General features: G+C 45.9%; 1 protein-coding gene across 5 annotated transcripts in view; it reads right to left on the bottom strand.

Moving 5' to 3' along the window:
- Positions 1-2341: 2341 nt before the first annotated feature.
- Positions 2342-20655, bottom strand: part of PRPH (peripherin) — a 48891-nt gene continuing 30577 nt past the window's right edge. For all 5 annotated transcript variants that reach the window (XM_061615423.1, XM_061615425.1, XM_061615421.1 and 2 more), the window contains 8 exons: positions 16529-16589; positions 16033-16128; positions 13202-13366; positions 12626-12751; positions 10614-10834; positions 9410-9459; positions 8847-8926; positions 2342-6638 (listed from right to left, as the gene is read on the bottom strand). In XM_061615423.1, coding sequence (XP_061471407.1) covers positions 6591-6638; positions 8847-8926; positions 9410-9459; positions 10614-10834; positions 12626-12751; positions 13202-13366; positions 16033-16128; positions 16529-16589 — 847 coding nt within the window. In that variant the 3' untranslated portion in view covers positions 2342-6590. The remainder of the gene's footprint in view (positions 6639-8846; positions 8927-9409; positions 9460-10613; positions 10835-12625; positions 12752-13201; positions 13367-16032; positions 16129-16528; positions 16590-20655) is intronic.

Raw genomic sequence — 20655 nt, forward strand, 5'->3', positions numbered from 1 at the left:
TTTATTAATCACTTCCCATAAACTATCCTGAAGCAATTTCTGGGATATACTAAATGACAAAAGGCACATTTTTTCCTTCTAAAATGCCCTAGGAATGCATTAGATTCCAAGGTAGCCACTGGAATGCATTAAACCCAGAGTAGTTAGTTGTTTGCACAGTGCATTTGACAAACCATCTACATCTAGCTAAACAAAATAAGCATTGCCCTTCTAAATGGCTATTTCAGTACATTGGGATGGTGCATGATCCTGTACTATGGTTGCCAAGTTCTTGGCCTGAGAAAGGTCCTGTATCTTTAGGAGAAGAGAAAGTTAGCCAAGTGCAGGTGTTGTTGCAACTCTGTAATGGGAAAAACCACAAGGTGGAATTCTCCCTCCCCCCTCCACAACTTTTAAAGATACAGAAGACCTCTTGTTTGCCAGGCCCAGCCTCCAAGAGGTCTTCTGTATCTTTAAAAGTTGTGGAGGGGGGAGGGAGAATTCCACCTTGTGGTTTTTCCCATTACAGAGTTGCAAGAACACCTGCACTCGGCTGACCTTCTCTTCTAAAGATACAGGATCAGTCTCAGGCCATGGACCTGGCAACCCTATCCTGTACCCTGTGCAAAATGCATATAGACAAGTCTCTTTCAAAGTGCTCATTGGAATGGGTTGGGATTATATAGGGATCTGCCTTAAACTAAGTCAGACCACCTAACTCAGTATTGTGAAGACTTATCTTTTTGCCCGGCCTTCCGTGACTCATGAGATCAGGCTGTTTTATGTGTTAACAATTCCCTGAATTTCTGTTTTGGTTCCATATGTTTTTATACTGCTCTTTTCTTGGGTTTAGGTTGTTCTTTTGTTTTAATAATTGTTTTGTTTTTACTTTTTGCACCACTTAAAAGATTTTTAAAGTGTGGTTTATAAATGCTTTTAAATGAATAAATAATAAGTATTATCTACAGCACCTGACGGCAGCTCACCAAGATTTCAGAGAAAAAGTTCTTTCTCAGCCCTACCAGCAGATTCCAGACTGGAGAGTTTCTGCATGCAAAGCTGATGCCCAACCACTGAGCCATAGCCCTTTCCCTGGGATTCTACACCCTGATCTGGAAGAGTCATGCTAAAAGGGTAAAATAGTTTGTGTGCTGGCATCTTTCTTTAGGCATGCATTTGGCTGAAACTTCAGTAATTTTTCCTGCTATTTCCTCTCCCTTTTAATAATTTCTGTGATTTGTTTTTAATCTTTTATTTGCTCTTGTATTTTGTGTCTATTATTCTTAAATTTGTCTTTGTAACTCATCCTTGGTGGTTTAATTCTTGAACTAGAGGATTAGAGATGTGAAGGCCCAGAAAAAAATTGAAAAAAATATAAGCTCCCCTTCCCCATTTTTCCAGGCCTTCACATCTCTAGGCAGGTTATATATCAGTATTTCTGATGGTTAGAAAAGAAGGCTGTTCCAAATGACTGTAATAATTTGTTTCTCCTAAATTATCTGAAGCCTTAGTTGTCTGCTGTACCATTCAAGTGATTCTCTGACTGGCCACAGGAATTCATTAGGATGGCATCAGTCTTGCTACCTGCCTGTCTCCCCACCCTCCTCCAGTTCCACTTTCATCTGCACTCCAAATACACTTGAGTTTGTGAACGGCCTTAGTGCTTTCAGTCTCTGCAGGAGACTGAACAATTACCTGCAAGAAATACAGAGTTCTCCTCCAAGACCCTGGAAAGCATATAGCCCTGCTCCCACCTGCAAAAAACTAAGGCAGCCTTGTCATACCGCTTCAAAATAAATCCAAAATTGGACAGAGTCACAGAGGTATACAGGGAGCCCCCACAAAGGCTGTGGGACACTAACAGATCCAACAAGCACATCATATCATATAGGTCCTAGTTTGAAGGCACATGAGCCCACCACTTTGCTGAAGCTAAGTAGGTCTACGCTACCTGACATGTATACTGCCTTGGGTTCCATGATGGAATAAAGGCAGGATATAAATGTAAGAAAACAAATAGGTTCCATTTCATATTCACAGAGTATTCTTCCCGAGTTAAATATCTAAATTAATTATCTCATGGTACTTCCAACCTTGTGAAGGTAATAAAGTATCATTTTATTGATATCACAGATAAGACATTGGTGATTGGTTGATTTATTAAAATGTGTGGGCCACTCTGCTACCATAATAGGGCCCTCAAATGTTGATCTTTATGATCCCATTTGTACAAACCATAGTTAGAAATAAGCTATGAATTTAATGAAAACAAGCAGCACTGCCATCCACCCCTGCTCCACCATAAGGAAACAAGGCAGAATCTGACTTGTCCCAATGTCTGAACTTGGGCCTGTGACTCGTTTCCATGAGCAGTAAGCCCAGAACAACCTTTGGTTACCACTTGTGTTATGTTTGGGGAGAATGAAACCATGAGCCTGGGTTTGGCCATCTCAACAAGCCAGGCTATGGCTTCTTTCCAGGCAACACGGCAGCAAGAGGAGAGGTGTGTTATGTTGTGCAGTCACATTAAACAATAGTTAGTTTTGAACTGGTTTAATGTGATGTACAAACCTTGGCACCTTTTTTCCTGCCCTTGTTCCTATGCCTTTTATAGCAGCACAGAAATTAGGCAGGTGACATTTTTTCTGACATTGAAACAGAGAAAATCCTCACAAGCTCAGCTTCCTTGGGCTCAGGCGCAGAGCAAAGGGAAACTTTTCTGCATGTGCTAATGTAACTTGACCAAACAATGCATTGAGCTCCGCAGGATCTTATGGAGGAGACTGTAAGTGTGAGATGGTGGCGGGGGGGGGGGGACCATAGAACACACAGGAAGCCTCAGTATGTTATTTATTGGCTGGTTGGAAGAAATGCATTGCCAGGTCCACACAATGGCCAAGTGTCTTCAGATAACTGTCACTAGCCAGATGAGATCAAGAAACAGGTCTACTGCAACCACTCAGTATCCATGTGTCCCGCTTCTTCATAGGAGTGTGGGAGAATTTGAATTGTCACTTGGGACGATGCTACATCCTCCTTTTAAAGACAGACATTAATGAGGCAAGGCAAGTTGTAAGGAAGGGCATTTTGGGGAGCCAGTATATGTGGGAATGCTAGGGCAGAGCGCAAAGTAGCGAGATTGCTGGAGAATTAAGTTAAACAGGAGCCAGGGGAGAGAGAGCAGTTGGTTTAGGGTGTTGGTAAAGATAACAATTAATGGTGGAATTTGCACCAGGAATTCTTATCAGGTCTAGCTAGCAACATGGCTATCAAAAACAGGGGAAATCAGCACCAAAGCCCATAAAGAGGATCCCTGTTTTTCAAAGCCTATTATTATCACAAAGGGGATAAGGAAAAGATACAAGTAAGGCTGAAATGGTTATCAGAAATCCAGCAGCAGGAGTGACATGCCAGTGGCATCCTATAAATAAATAATCTCAGGAAATACTTCCCATGCAGCCTAATCCTATACAGAATTGGACATGCCAGTCTCTGCATGGAATTGCAGCCCTTGAGGCCAGAAAGTTCTACTTCTGTTTTTCCCAAGAGAGAACTTTGCAACTAGTGCTCCTTTGCAAATGTTCCTTGATTGCTATGGCTGTTAATATGACAAGACTGGATCAAAAACAAGAAGTAAATCCCAGATTGGTGTCCCACAGGAAAAGGGAGGGGGAAGAAGAGTGTCATGGCTAGTAAGAGTGAATACTCTTCACCTTCAATGACAACTTCAGGCCTAAAATGTCAGATTTCTTGCCGACAGAGTAAATAAGGAAATGGTTTTTGTCAGTTAATGCTCACCAAAAACTAAATGGCTCAGTCCGAATGATCTGTTGTGAAAGATAAAAAGTAGATAGATTCAAGTTTTAGAACCTGTGCAGCAGCAGCAGCAGCATTACCTAAGATGACCACATACAACTGCCCAGATGCAACCAGAAAAGCTACTTTAGCTGTTGGGTCTGCCACATTGCACCTTCTCTAACAGCCAAGTCAAAACTGCCTCTGAGAAGCCACGTCTTTCTGTATGCGTTACTTTCAGAATAGCTGCACAGGTGAATGAACTGTAACATTTAAGAAGTATTAGTTGCTTGGTGGTAAGCATTATTCATGTGATAGGGTAACAGTAAACTGTCAAAAGAGCAGGCAGCATTTCCCTTATCTCTGAGGGATCACAGTGCTGGGACTGGAGATAAGCCTCTGCCTGCTCAAGCGACTTTAACTTTGAATCAGATGGGCAGCCCAACCACTAGTCAAAATGGTTGGTGGAGGGTGGGCCAGTTCTGGGCTAGGGGACATGGAATGTCAAGGAGAGAATGAGAGGAAAGGGAAAAAACAGCAGATGACCATATGGGAGAGCTGAAGAGAGAAGACTGGGTGTCAAAGGAGGTAAAAATATGAGTGCCTGCACAGTCATGAGAAGCCACCACCTCAGTAGGGGAACCTGTCATGCCATTATATATCACGTTTCTACGGGGTTAGAACGTGAGCATCTGCAGGAATTTTTTTTTGGGGGGGGAGTACAATACTGAAAGGGGGGAGCAGGCTCTTTTCCCATAAAAAATGAAAAGAACACTGTCTATATTTTGTCTCATATCTCAGGTTTTGCAAATGCTACAAACTTACTTTAAAAAAAAAAGAAAGAAAGCTGGGAATCTGGGGATTATTGTTCATCAAGGGAGCACCCCCTGTAAACATGCATGGGTTAGTATTACATAATCAAACCTTACATTAAGGAATCACGATTGCTGGATGCATGTGTTTTCCCCTGTTTATTAGACATTATTTTAACTGTGTTAGCCTGGATGGTGATAAAAGCCAAAGCCTAAATATTTCCAGGTACTCCAGAGACTCTTTACTCATCTGCCTTCCTCATGTCTATAATACCGACCTGGTATTGAATACAGATGAAGGGAAAGTCCAATGGTGTTCTTGATCGATAGGAATGGAACCAACTATGATGCTTTTCCATCCCTTGTAGAACTTGCAGCAAGTGGGGGAACAGAATAGGTGGGTTTGCACAAGAAGGAAAGTAGCAGAGAAGATGAAGGCTGCTTAGGGACCATGGTGGGGAAGCTGTAAGGCAGGGGTGGGATACCTGTGGCTCTCCTAATGTTGTTGGACAACTCCCATCATCCCTCATCATTGGCTATGCTGATGGAGTCCAATGTCAAGGGGAAGAGGGACACAAATCCGGCCATTCCTGCTAAAAGAAGTTCAGATCTTGAAATATTGTCTTCCTCAAGGCCCAATGCTTATCTGATTGAAGAAATGGGCTACCACTTTGATTAACCATGTGAATTGCTAGAGCTCTGTCTGAAAACACGGTAATATCATTTTAAGGCTGCTGTAAAAAGGAACACAGTTTGCTAGGAGTAAACCTAAGAGTTTAATGGGATTTATTTCTGAGTAAACAGCTAAAGGGTTAGGTTTTAAGATTGTCACTAGGACCTTTAGTGTTACGAATCAATGAAACCCCAGAAAGGCCAGAGAAGTTTCCTCACCAGTGGCCTTAAAAAAAAAAAAAATTCTCCTGCAAAATTTAATTTCTTTTAAAAAAACTACATGTAATTAATAATTTGCATTTATCTTGCGTACACTGGGGAAGACCTAACAAATTGATAAAATAATAATCTGTATCGCGCTCTTAAATGCTTTAAGCGCTTTGCATGAATTACCTCATTGTAATCCTCACACCAGCCCTGCAAGGTAAGCCAGTATTGTCATCTGCCCATATTGCAAATGGTGAGGGGGAAACAGGCTTAGAGAGAATGACTTTGCCTAAGGCTAACTAGTGAGTTCATGGCAGAGGTGGGACTTGAACTGGGGACTTCCTGATTAAAGTAGCTCATTCTCATAGCCAGTACACTACACCAGCTCACACCTACACACCTTGATTTAAAAAATTCTCATAATGAGAACTTTTGAGAATCCCTGTAAGCAGCAATTGGTCTCAGCGATCAGCACACAGAACTGGTCTCAAGGTCAGCAGGGGTAGACAGTAAACACAGACTGCGACCAAACCTTTGGTCCTCTTTGGTGTTTCTAGGTTGGGGTGCCTAGCTTGACGCCAGACAGGAAGAGTTTTCTAGCTGCACAGCCATGAAAAATCTGTAGACTCAATACTGTTGTCATCATCACCAGCGTTTGAATCTAAACACATCTGGCCAATCTCTGCCCAGCACAGGCTGACTTGAATTAAAGGCCTCATGCTTTGCAGGAAGGCAACTCTTCTCTCCTTTCAAGTCAAGAACGGCTGGGAACAGGCAAGATGAGAGACTGTGTGGTACAAGAGGTAGGAGGCAGTGGAAGAGGAAAGCAGGAATGAAGACGTTCCCTACTCTCCAGCCCATGTGTGGTTATTGCTGGGATCACAACCAGGATGCCCCCAGGAAGGCTAGAAGTGCATGTTAAAGGGGAGAGCTGGCTCAGGAAGCCTGGCACAGTGTAGGAAAGCTGTCAGAGGTAAGAGGTATCATTCACCATCATCACAGATAAGTAAGGCCAGTGTGGCTTTGTAGGGAAGAAGTGGGGGGGGAATCTGTTGCTGGGACTTCTGCACATTGGTTAGCTGAGTGCCCATCTCCATTGGAGGGAGATGCCTGGGATGGCTGACATCACTTCTCTATCTCAGCTCTCTGCTCTTTCCTGGATTCAGTCACCACCTGCAAGGGACAAAAAAAAAAAGGTCACAAGATCAGAGGCAAGACTGTTTGAGAGGTACACTGTTGAGAGTGGAATGGGCAATGCTCATCTGTTCACAGAATCATTGGCAGGGCCAAATTAATTCTACAATTCTTTGCAGGTGACATACCTGGATACGGGGTACATTTTTTTCTTTTGATTTAATACAAAAGGGGGCGTTCTAGTCATTAAGACAATCTACTCTGATTTGACCAGTGTGAGTTAATGCCTTGTGATGTCTCTTAAGCTAGTATGAGGCAGTGGGGTAGGATTTCCAGTGGCCGGCAGTGTGGCTTCAGTCTCTTGCATACCTCACTGCCCCTTCCCATGACTAATGTAAGCTGAAAAAATGTATGCAAAACAAGCCAATATATGTAAATTTGCATTGCTTGTGTAATTTATACAGCAGGGGTCACCACCATGGGCACCAGTGTGCTCACCAATACCTCCTATGTCACCCATAAAAAGCATCAATAAATATCCCCTCAAAAATCCACAACACATAAGATACTATTTGCTCTTCCTGCTCAGTTTCTGTTTGCACTAGCTCAGCTTCTCCTGCATTGAAACTATTACACCATGTTGTGCACAGCCATTTTGTGTTACACCATGCACCTGTAGAAGCCATTTTGTGACCAATGCCGACAGCACTCTCTCAAAATTCCAAACTGGCCCTAAAAGGTTGGAGATCCCTGTTACACAGGGTCCAGAACTCGAGAGTACTTATTGAGCTTGTTTCTCCCCCTCCCACAGTCATGTCTAGCAAGGGCCAAAAGGCAATTCAGTCCTGACCCTTTACAACCAGACGGTGGGGCACTCACACCCTAGCCTCCCAGACATGTAGTCACACCTGCATCACCATGTGTTGCAGAGGCAGCAACATGCATTCTCAAAAATGTCTTTGGAGCAAATACTATCAAATGCCTGGAGCCTCCAGGAAAAGGCACAAGTTGGGGGAGAGGATCAAGCCTGCTCCTGAGCTGCAGTAAACACTGCCTTATAATTATGCAAACCTTTTTTATCCTTTCTTCCACTTTGCTCTAGGTCACTGTTGAGCCTCTGCTCACCCACGAGGGCGTGGGAAAGACATGAGCTTCAGACTCCCCAGCTGCCAGGGGGTGTGGAAGACACAGGAGTGGTGGAGTCTCAACAAGACCTTGGGAGGGAGAGTGAGGTTGCATTCGGGCCCATTCCCACGGATGGTGTGATATCCGAAGAAGAGAGCGTGCCACCCCCAGACATATCAGAGGAGCCGTCGGAGGTTGCCTCTGAGCGTGCGTTAACTCCCCCTTCACTGAGCGGCTCGAGGGAGCCTCCAAGTGTGTCTCCGCCCCCCAACCTACAGCCTCTTGCTAAGGAGCTGGTTCTTTCGGATGAGCCGCTGGAGGCACGCCCCCTGTCACCCCGCTCGCAACACCGTGAGAAACGGACAGGACAGAGGTCGGACTTGCGCAGGAGTCAGAGATTACGATCAAAGACTTTCCCTACTTAAGACTGCAGCTTTCCGGTTTACGCTGCTGAGTCAACTTTCTTCACATGTTGCAGAGCACGTCTAGAGTGTAGTTAGGGAACTCTAGTGAGCTAGCGTAGAGATTCTTATGAAGCACACTGCTTTTGATGTATCCATTACTTTAATAAAACAAGATTTAATTGCACCTGTGTCTCAGCCTCGTAGATCTCGCTCTGAACGGGACAGTCAGGTGTGGGCAACCTTTGGTCTGCCAGATGTTGCTGAACTACAACTCCCATCAGCCCCAGCAAGCATGGCCAGGGATGATGGGAGTTGTAGTTCAGCAACATCTGGAGGGCCAAAGGTTGCCCACATCTGCTCTAGGCCTACATACAATCCTCTTGATTCCTCCTATCAGTGGCAGATGATGGCTCCATGTCAGTGGGGCAGTGGAATCTGCTCTGGGTTTTAGCTTGAACTTTCAAGGAGCTGTCCAAGTAACCTTGGATAGCTCCTTGAAAGTTCAGACTGACACTGTACATGTTTTGTCACTGTTTAAAAAATTAATAAAGATTACAATGAAAAACAAAAAAGGAAGTTCGGACTAAAACCAGGAGCAGATTCCATTGCCCCACTAACATGGAGCCATCAGCCACCACTGCCTCCTATTTAAGACCAAATTCAGGTCTGAGCCCCTCTTATCCCCCTGTCTCATGTGGAAAAAAGGTAACAAACTCACCTCTCCATCTCGGGTCTCAATGGTTTTGATCAGCACTGTCTTCCTAGAGTGCATCTCTACCATTGGCTCTGGCTCTGAAACTACAGGAGAGGGAAGTATTCAGGAGAGAGGTCATAGCAGCTTCAATACAATCCTTTCCGCCCCCCTGCCCAGCTAAAAAAAAAGGAAGATTCCAGACTGAGCTGGGTGAAAAGAAGGAATTGGAAGGAGGGAGGAGAGGCAGGCATGGCATCTATCTGCCTGTTCCCAAGGGAAAGCAGCAACAAAGACAAAGCTCAGAATGTCTATGCTGGATGAGAAAAGGGGATTTTCTACAGCAGAGTCTCGCAATCAGTCAACGTGCTCCCAGCATAAATAAACTATAAATCATCCGTGGGTGAAATTCAGATCAATTGGGGCAAGAGATGAACGTGAGAGCAATGTACGTGCTTGGTTTACTCACAATCTCACATATGTGCCAGGGCCACAAAGAGATCTTGGTGTCTGCGCTTTGTGTGCAATACCATGCACGAGCACTCATGATCCATTTTTGATGCATCCCATATATGAAGCTATAAGCTTACCTGTTGTTTTGATGCTGAATGACCCCATGGATTGGATGGGCACTGCAATCCTGCAGGGAACAAACCATAGTGAGCACTACAATAAGCTCCTGCAGGAATGACTTGGCTAGCTTAGATAAGATGCTGGCAATTCAAAGCCTCTTTGAGGCATATGATGTGGGCATGTCCTGTGGTACCTTCTTTTTTATCAGAAATTATTGTTCCTATCAACTTTGTTTTGTAGAAATCCTTTATATTTGCAGATGTTCACACCATCTTAAATTATATTTCTATGTGTGGAGACTAGCAGATGGACAACAAAAGCACCTGTGAGCCCTTAAAGTGGCAAAGAGACTTGCATTGCAAGGCTGGAAGACACCAACCACTTTATACTCATTGGTCTGAAGATCTCACTGCCCTTTCTATGTTTGAACATGTGGCTTATAATCATCAATCTCCTATGTCCTATTTAGACATATTTATTTATTATACTTGTATACCGTCCCATAGCCGAAGCTCTGTGGGCGGTTTACAGCAACTAAAAACAAATACAATTTAAGATACGTCTTTTAAAAAACAATTTAAAACACAATTTAATTATTATTATTATTATTATTATTATCATTATCTTTATTTATACCCCGCCATTTTTCCAAAACTGGAACTCATGGCAGCTTCCAGATAAAAAATACATATAATTAAAAACATACGTAGTCTACATTAAAATAAGATTAAACTATTTCCAATATTAAAACCATACACACATACAGCTAAAAGAGTTTAAATTTAAAAATTTAAAACAATATAAAACACATGCTGAAGTGCCTGGGAGAAGAGGAAAGTCTTGACCTGGCGCCGAAAAGATAACAGTGTTGGCGCCAGGCACACCTCGTCAGGGAGATCATTCCATAATTTGGGGGCCACCACTGAGAAGGCCCTCTCCCTTGTTTGGACTGCTTATATTAATCTATACCTTTGAAATGATGGAATATTCTTATTGTTAATCACATCTACCTATGTTTTTCTCTCTTTTTCCCTCTCTTCTGTTATATTTGCAAAATAAAAATATTTTTTTAAAAGAACAAGCTCCGGCAACCCAGCCCCTGAACTCCCTTTTTATAATTGCTCTTCTGCCATCCTACAAAGGCGGAGGCTGTCCTCCCCTGCTCCTTGTGAGGGGATGGGCTGAACCCTGCAAAGCTAGAGGGAAGTCGTGACCACCCACCTGCTCTCCTCCCCTTCTAGCAGCTTGCGGTAAGTGGCAATCTCAATGTCAAGGGCCATCTTGACATTCAGCAGGTCCTGGTACTCCCGCAGGTGCCGTGCCATCTCTTCTTTCATGTGCTGGATTTCCTGCTCTAGTCGTGCCACCGTATCCTGGTACGAGTTCACCTCTGCCCCATATTGGTCCTCCAGATCTCGCATCTGCCTCAGCAAGGCTTCATTCTAGGGAGAGAAGCAGAACTGGGGCTTATGTTTATAAAAATGTAGGTCCCAGGCACCTTACCCAAAGGCCATTGACTCTGAAATCTTGCTCCTAATTCCCATGCAAGTAATGAAAAGGCAAGGCTGCAGACTCAGAGCTAATGCCTGGCTTCCCAGGATTTTGAAAACAGGGTCCAAGGTCAGCAATCACAAAGTGCTGAAGATGGTTGTCCAATTTTTCCAGCTGCAAAATGGACACAGCCACATAAACAGGAGTGTAGGCATTCACAATCACACTGCAAAATGCACCACTGAGCAGAGAGAGGCAGAGAAATTGCTTTTGTGTTCAAAGCCTTTATGGCTTTGAAGATTTTTTGATTTTTTAAATTATTATTGCATTTATATCCCACCATTTTCCAGGGAGACTCTCCTGAATTTTACCCTCACAACAGCCCTGTGAGGTAGGTTAGGCTGAGAGACAGTAACTTGTCCAACGTCACCCAGTGAGCTTCATGGTCTCCCAATCCCAGTCCAGCACTCTAACCACTACACCACACTGGCTCACAATAAACTTGAAAACATGAGAGGGACAACATCTAGTGAAATCTCTGATGAACTCACAAAAGAGGACATCAAGGAGAGATTACAACAGCAGTGTATATCTGGAGATGAGCTTCTGACTAGCAGATGCAGAGTGGCGTATGTGAAAGATAAGCACAAATATGTGTGCTTGCACTATCTGCATAATTTACTCAGGTTGCAAGATGTAGATCCCCAACTGAGTATACATGACATATCTATTACTTAAGTTATGTTCTGATTCCCCGAGCAGAAGTTAAACTGTGAGACAGAAAATTCGTATGATGATAAAATTATCATAACCAGTCATCATATGATCAATTTAATCAATATCCATTTATTTGTTAACCAAAAAGGTGTTAAACATCAAAAATAAAACAATTACCCCTTTAAACAACATTAATTATCTATCTTGCCTTTTCTTCAATGACTGTAGGGCAGGGTAGGTGGTTCTCCTGCTACATTTTATCTTCACTACAACCCTGTGAGGTAGGTTAAGCTGAGAGAGACTCTTAACTCGCCCCCAAGGTGAGCCCAGTGAGCTTCATGGCTAATTGGGGATTTGAACCTGGGTCTAGTCCAGCAGTCTAACCACTACACCTGCTCTCCAGCAGTTTGCCTCCCAGCCTCAGCACACACTTTCTTCAGACTTCCCCCATCAGGTCTCAGCCCGAAAAGGAAAAAAAATGAAGGGAAGAGGAAGAGAAAAGGGGGGGGAGTACATAATGCTTTTCAAGTGACAGATAGTACTGTCAACATCTAAACAGAATCTGGCTGTCAGGACCAAACTACAGGTTACATTTTTAAACAACATCAAGTGTAGTTTGGCTCTCAGACACTGAACAACAGTCTACATATTCCTGACAGATTCCCCACACCCCAAAAAATCTCAGTATTAGAACAGGAGTGCCAGTGTTTGGAAAAAGTTCCTGAGCAAGGGCTTGAGAGAGAGTTGGTTGTATTACAGATCCCAAAATATTTCCACAAACTACTGAATGCGGCTTTGAAAAACAGGCCCTGGACTTAAGCCTGTCCTCAGCCAGACAGGGAGGTTTCTTGCAAGTGTTGACCAAGCCCATTCTGTCCAGGCAGCCCCCGTAGCAAAGCCCCTGGGGCTCTAATAGCATCAAGCATGTTGGGAAACAGCAGCGAGCTCAGCAAAGAGCTCTGTGGCTGCTGCCCAAGTCAGGGAACAGGGCAAGGAAAGCTGGAAAGGCTGGGTGCCATACTCACTGTTCCTTTGAGTCCATCCACCTCACAGGTGAGGCTCTGGATCTGGCGCCGGGATTCATTCATCTCCTGCTTGGCCTGGCGAAGGGCTTCATGGTTCCGATTGGCTGCATCTGACAGGTCAGCAAACTGCAAGAAATTGGCAACCAATAGAGAGAAGGGAAAGACCCCCATGGACCATCTCCCATCCTGACATTCAGTAATGAACGATGTGTGTGTTTTGATGAGAGGGCACTGTAAGTCATGGCAGGCAGTCCTGGGACTCTACTGCAGGGGTGAGGAACCTGTGGTTCCTCTAGAAGTCAGGCATTTCATCTCACTGGTACCATGCTGTGGAACACTCTTCCGGCAGAGAGTCTGCAGGCACCCTCACTTTGGACTTTCAGGTGTCTTTTATGCTGACAGGCCTATGCAGCTTCAAACCTTTTTTGACTAGCCAGTCATTTTAATGACGACGTTGTTCTGTTTTTAATAGTTTTTTTAAAATATGTTTATTGTATGCATATTGCTGGTACTTTATGAGAGGGTAGCATATGAATACTTTTACAAATACTAAATACAAAAAATTGATTTATGCACCTTGGATTTGTACCACTCTTCAGCCTCCTGCAGATTCTTGACTGCGATGCTCTCATACTGGCTGCGGATGTCTCGCAGGGCTGCTGTCAGGTCCGGCTTGGCCTGCTCCACCTCCACTTGCACCTGCTGCTGGCTGTGCATGCTCACCTGCATGTCATGCAGCTCCTGCACACACCAGACATAGATGGAGACAGGTTAGTCACACAAAGGGACACGGACACATCTCATGACAAATCACACACATGGGGCCACACCAAACAAGGAGACACCACAAAAGAGGAAGCCGTCAGATGCAAAAGCACATACCCGCAAGCAGATCCATGTCCCTTGTAGGCTCAATAACACCGTACACGGTAAAGCAAATACTTAGTAGTGCACAGAGGGCTGGGCAGGTACATGCAACGAGACCTGGGAGTCCACCGGAAACAAGACTCACACAGAGCAGAAGCATCATGCCCACCAATGTTGGATACGTCAGACAGACAGATGAAAAAGCAAAAAAACATTGTGGGCGACTATCCGCTGCATGCAAGGGTTTCACAGCTGGATCAGCCCTGAGAACCTACATATATAATTCTGGATGCAAACTATCCTGCTCATACACCGGGCCTGTAACTGCACTGGGGCATTAGGGTCTTTTCCCTAGTACAAGAGCAGCTTTGCTCCCACCCCAAGTGACTTACAAGCTGGCAGGGGGAGGGTGCCCTGCCATCTGGAGGACGTCACTGCTCGCACTTCAAGAGCTGTGTGGACATCAGGCTGTCAGCTGCGGTGCAGGCATTGCAGTGAAACACACACACACACACGTATGTGCCTGACTCTTGATGGACTAGCAGCAGCCAACAACGTCCTCCAAATCGCTGATATCAGGGCTAGCTGGGCCAGTAAGGGGGAGGAATTGAAATGACAGTTTCCCTTCCTCCAACCCCAGAGAGCCTTGAGCTCCTGTTGCTGCTTTCAATGGGTTTGTGAAGCAGCAAGAAAGGACAGATAGCAGCCAAGAACACCAGGGCACTCTGGCTGCTTTTAGTTGAAGGGATGGGGGGGGGGGAATCCCATCTCACAGTAAGACCTTCCACTAAAGGGAACCCTGCTCCCTTGTTATTCTTACAGTGAATCTCGTACATGTCTGCTCAGAAGTAAGTCCCATTGAGTAAGCGGATATAGGATTGCTCGCATAAATTGAAATCTATGGAAAGGCCATTGATAGTGCACAGGATTCCGGTTATTTTTCTTATCCTGAGCTTTTTTTGCCTTCTTTTCCTCATAGGAGTCATTAGCACGAGGGGACAGTAGTGTACTACTTATTTCATGCACACAAGGTCTTTGAGGCGCTGAATTCACAAAAAGCTGCTTGCCCTGGAGCCAGTTCAGGGGTGGACTAATTATCCAGAATTAATGAAATAAATTAATTAACCAAATACATTAGTATTTTACTTGAAATTTGTGGTAGTTTTCAGATAGCTGCGAAAGGAGTTCAGGGGTAAGATGAGGACCTGAGAGTTTCTGGATAAGAACAATTGGTTGCTTTAATCATTTAGTCTCCAAACTTTCCCCCCCCAGACCACTTGAAATTGCTGAGGGTCTCAGAAGACCACTTCATGATTTTTCTGCTTGTCGTAGCAATTGTAATGTGCTATGCGGTGTGATGTAGTGTAGTGGTTAAAGTGTTGGACTACGACCTGGGAGACCAGGGTTTGAATCCCCACATAGCCATGAAGCTCATTGGGTGACTTTGGGCCAGTCACTGCCTCTCGGCCTCATGAAAACCCTATTCATAGGGTCACCATAAGTCCAAATCGACTTGAAGGCAATACATTTACATTTATGCTAGATACTGTATGATTTTTAATTGTACAGACATGCCCTGGACCACCTGAACGAAGCTTGTGGCCATGCAGGCCACAGTTTAGGAAAATGTGTGTATGTATGGCATGACACTGGACAAGAGAAAGAGATGGGGGGTGATAACGTACTGGCATAGAAGAAATTAGTGGGTTAAGAGTTAATTGAGCAGGAATTTATTTGGGTACTGAAATTTTGGTCTGTTATATTAAAGGGTAAAAACAGGTGTATTGCAGCAGCATCCAATATGTGCACGACATAAAATACTTTCAGAATGGTGCTTGCGCTATGCACACATACTGTACTGTGCCCCACAGCTATTTCAAGGAGCCAGTTAGTACAAAATCCCACCCAAGGGTGGGGCTGGGGATGCAACAGTATTTCTCTTATTCACAGGTAGACAAAAAAGTAAAAAGAAAAAGGTTGTGAGCGACTATCTGCTACATGTAAAGGTTTCTCAGCTGAATCAGTCCTGCAAGCCTACATAACCTACATTCATAACCCTGGATACAAGCTATCCTGCTCACACTCCTAAGGGTGGGGCTGGGGATGCAACTGCATTTCTGCTATTCACCACTAGATGGAACACAAGCAAAATGGCTTCTGCAGAATTCTCAAGGCATCACAAATGTTAAAGTCCTGTACATGGGGTCCATCTCTTCCTACGATACCCATCCACATAATCTCCTCTAACCCATGCCCAGTTCTACTGCCTCTCCTGCAGCCCCTGCCTCTCTCCCAAGGCTGCCACCATCCCCAGCAGCATGCCACTTAGTTGGGGGAAAACATCCCACAACCTTCTACAGTCAGGGGAAGCAGCAGCAGCCAGGGCACATCACACTTGTCCAATGAGATGGGCCAATTTTTGCAGGGTTCAGCTGGAATGTGAAAAGCCGCAAAGTAAGCCACTCGCAGGAGAAGTAGTAGAGACGAGGGAGCCTCTCATCTGTCCTCTGCCCAGAGGACCGCCCAATTATGTCCCCTACCTCTTCGTGCAGTTTCTTGAGGAATTCAATTTCATCCATCAGGGATTCAATCTTGCGCTCCAGCTCCAGCCGGGAAAGGGTGGCATCGTCCACATCCTGCCATGTCGGGGAAGAGAAATGAACAACAGTCAGAGCTATAGGAGGTCATCTATCCCTTTCTGCTATAACTTCAAACGCATGAGGGACCAGTGGAGGATAGGGGAAAGCAAACAAGATTCTCATCTGCCAAGCTGGTGTAGGGGTAAGGGACGCAGTAGGATTCGTTGGTTCAGCACAATAGACAGCCACCTGGCTGCCAAAAATTGCGTTCAAGAACCAGGCTTGGGCCTTTGATAGAACCAATGCATAGTAAGGGTGCACTCATCCATGTATGACAGCTTGTAAACGGCAGAGCGCGCTGTGAGCCTGCAGGTACCCAAGTGTAAGTGTGCAAATGGGCACGAGAGAGCTAAGTGTGTCCCTCCCCTTGCTCTGCCCCGCCTATAGCCTTCCTTACCTTGCGGAACAAAACCAGGTTCCCTTCAGCATCTTCACGCTTGTGCATTTCCTCATCCAGCCTGTAGAGGGCAGAGAGCAGCAAAGAACTAGAAATAGGACTAACTCTACAGCAGTGGTTCCCAACCTGTGGGCCGTGACCCCCAGGGGGGCCATGAAGTAATCAGAGGGGGCCACGAATAGTAAAGAAATGAATTTTTTTTTTAGTCTTCACTCCCTGGACACTTTCTGCTTCCCGCTGCAGATGACACCTCCCCCTTGCCCCAAACAAGAGGGGAGGATTTTTGCTGAAGTGCCAGAGTGTCTTTCAGGCACACCAAGGGCAGGCATCTGCCTATAGAACACATGGTAGATGCCAAAGGAGGCTGAGGGTGGAGCTACCAGGAAGAAGAGGGGAATACTATCACTGACTCTCATCTCCTTGCACTGCTGCTGCTGACGACACCCTTACTCAGAATGAGAGGAGACGGCTTTTTTTGTGAAGCAAAAAGAAGCAAGGCTACAAAGAAAGGCTGCTTTTCCCCTTCCTTCCTGGCAGCCAGCCTGCCTCCCTGGGGGGAGGGGGTCACAAAAGGTTTTAAGCTTATAAAGGGGGTCCTGTACTCATAAAGGTTGGGAACCACTGCTCTACAGTTTACCATCTTCATCTTTTCCTTCGTCGAGTTTGGGAGGAGCCTGGAGAACATGGCACCAATGACAAGAGCAGCTGCTAAGAGGAAACCACCCCTCTCTCACCCTAGGAAGAGGGAGGTGGGTAGAAGAGCCCAGCCCGACTCCGACAACGTGAAGAGCCCCAAAATGGGGAGAAAACTGGAGGGCACGCTACACAAGATATCACAGTGACTTTCACAGCTCAATGAGAAAGTGGGTCACCTGTGTACCGCCTCAAAATCCAAGGAGGTAGCTAGGCGGAAGAGGACCAGTAAGTCCACACCCAGCAAGGCACTGAACATCACGAGATCGTCTGATTCAGAGAGGTCTTCAACTAGTAGCAAAGAGCGATTGTCTAGGCCAGCCTCACACTGCATGCGTCACTGTGCTGGATCCTCAGGAATGGAGATTTCGAGCCCTAGCACTGAGTATTTCCAGCAACGTAGAACCATTCCCGGAGCACCTGTGGGACCTTGGAACAATGTCATCATGCAGGGAATATTACATTCAATTGCACCCTCCACCTACTACTCTTACACTGCTGCAGGAGAACCATTCCTTGCATTTTCCAGAGCCCAGGGTTTCCCTGGAGCTTGGCCTACTTCAGAAACAATGGTTCTCTGCTACGTATCGCACTTGAGGAACAGGGGCATGGTGCCTGAGATTATGGCCATACATTAAGCAGCAATTTCATTTTTCAGTCAGGCCCAGGGGTTCACTGACCCCTGCAATTCCTTCCGTGCCTACCGAGCATTAGAGGGCTGGAGCCGGCAAGATCTGCCCCAGCAGGACTTTAGGAGCCCAATCACTTATTCTCTCCTCTCCCACCTAGTTAACCAGGCCACCTATTGGCAGGGGCGTCACTACCGGGGTGCGGAGGGTGCGGCCTGCACCCGGGTGTCACCATGAGGGGGGTGACACCCAGAGCCGCCCTGCCCCGCGCTGTTGCCTGGCAAGGCTGCTCCAACTCCTCGGAGGTGGGCAGGCGAGATCGGGAGCAGCGTTGGCGGGGCGATGGAGGCGAGCCGGCGTTCCCAGGCCTTCTCCGGCTGGGTGCCCCTCCGGTGCGCGCCCTCCCAGGGGCATGGACAGGGTGGCTGGCCTCGAGTGCACGTGCATGCGCACAAACGCACACACAAGCCCAACCACCTTGTCCATGCCCCTGGGACAGCACGCACCAGAGGTCCGCACCCCCCCGCACTCCCGCTAGTGACGCCGCTGCCTGTTGGTCGGAATTTGAAGCTGCCCTCTTTAGAGCCGCCTTCTTCCCTTTTCCTTTTTGGGTGCCTTGCTGGTGGGTGAATTCACAGCAGCAACAAAGGGTGACAAGTCAGGTAGGCCCTATGTTGGCAAGATGTAGTCATAAGCAAGGATGACATTAATACCATACTCTGCCGCTCTGAGACAGATCAGAAGGCCTTTTTTAAAAAAAAAAAACAATTTTTTAAGCCTTTTTTTAAGATCAATCAATCAATCAGTTTATTCGACCACTTGGTCAGCATAGTTTTTAAGATGTCTTCAAAGCTTTTTAAAAAATGTTTTTAAAGTTGTTTTGTTTTAATGTATTTTAAGGTCTGTTTTTATGATGTTTTAAAGTGTTTTTAGTGCTTTGTTTGCTGCCCTGGGCTCCTGCTGGGATGAAGGGCGGGATAGAAATCAAATAATAAATAAATAAATAAATCTTGGCTACTCTGTCCAACCACTCTGATCAAGCTTGTGCCCTACTGCATACACCTCAGTGTCATTCTCCTTATGGCAGAAATAGTTGTCTTTTATCCCTTCCTGCCCTCTGGATTCTGCTTTCAGGGGCCAAGCTGGATGTAACCACCAGTCAAATTAGCTAAACATAGGAGGTCCTGCCATTACCGTTCCTTGCCGGCATCTGCCACACCTACTGTACAACAGCAGAATGCCAAATAAACTTCTCCATCCACCTTACATTTAGCTAGTTTGCTAGGTGCTGTACAGAACACCTGCAGATCCATTCAAATCAGATAGTCAATGCTGGAGAAAAGCACAGAAATTGAAGAGTAATTAAGTATCATGATTAGGACTGGGAAGATTTGGTTAGAGGAGGTGGGGATTAAGTGAAACTGGAACAATCCCAGAAATGCTTTGAATTGGCTTCAGTGACATCAGAGGCCCTCTGTCATTCCATGTTTCTTCAGGGTTAAGTGTTGTGTTAACGTTTGGGGTGTTGGACTATGATCTGGGAGACCAGGGTTCAAATCCCCACTCAGCCATGAAACTCACTGGATGATCTTGGGCCAGTCACTGTCTCTCAGCCTAACCTACCTCACAGGGTTATTGTGAGGATAAAATGAGGAGGGGAGAACCAAGTACCCCACCTTGAGCTCCTTGGAGGAAAGGTGGGCTCTAGATGTGAGAAATAAATAATAAATAAATCATCCACCTTTGGAGAAAACTGCTTTTCAAGATGCAGATGGACCCTGTCATCTGGCCACACCCTTCCCCTTTGATGCATTCACCATCTGCCAAAGCCCCTGGGCTAACTCAGAAGCCAGGACATGCAGGCTGGAGAATAGACAGCTCCATCATCCTTCTGCATCCTTTAAAGGGACCACGCCCCATCTCTCTTCCAGGCTTCAGCTCCTTATGCACATCTTATCTGTCCCCCTCTCTTCTCCCCACCCACCCCCATCCCCATCTGCTACCACAGAAGCAGTGCCAGGATGCGGAGATTCAAACCCCACCCCACAGTGCCGCGGGGAATGCAGACTCAGGTTTTCTAGGCTGTGGTTTGGTTCATTTTTCATTTTCAACGTGGCAATGTATGCACAAGAGTTATTGCCTCCTGTGAGGATCCAGTCTCCTGTATGTGTCAGATGGGGCCCCCATATGTACTACACACCCCTTACTTTAATGAGGCCGGTGCTGCTGCTGCTGCTGCGACCCCACCCACACTGGCACCTACTTGCCAACTCACATGGATCCCACTGTATCAAATCAAGAGCTCTTCACCTAAAGGGATTCTTGCTGTGGCAGCTCCCTCACCACACCCCACGGTTTCCCCCTTACCAAGTTCCAGAAATAGGTGTCCCCTTTCTGCCTGCCCCATCCAGACACCTAATGGATGACACAAAGTGGTAGAAGTTCATCCCGCCTTTCACACACCACCATCCTCTGCCTGTTCCTTCCAGGCACCACTTATCCAGGGTCCCACCTCATGTAGTCAGCTTATCTCCCTCTTTCCTGGATTCCTTGCGTTTCTGCCCATCACCATCTATCCTTCCCCCCCCACCATCATGCCTGCTGGTCTCATCTCATTAGTGGAGAAGTATCCCCACCACACCCTTCCAATTCCACTGGCTCATCTCAAGGACCAAGCAGGAATTATTCTTCTTTTCGGGGGGGGGGGCAACCTTCTTAGGACTCCTGCATCTCTCCAGCCATCTTTTTACCATGTGCCTGTTTAAAATCTATCCCTCCGTAGAGTTCTGGATGGAACACAGTTTT

Source organism: Rhineura floridana, chromosome 3 (assembly GCF_030035675.1).
Source record: "Rhineura floridana isolate rRhiFlo1 chromosome 3, rRhiFlo1.hap2, whole genome shotgun sequence".
NCBI lineage: Eukaryota > Metazoa > Chordata > Lepidosauria > Squamata > Rhineuridae > Rhineura > Rhineura floridana.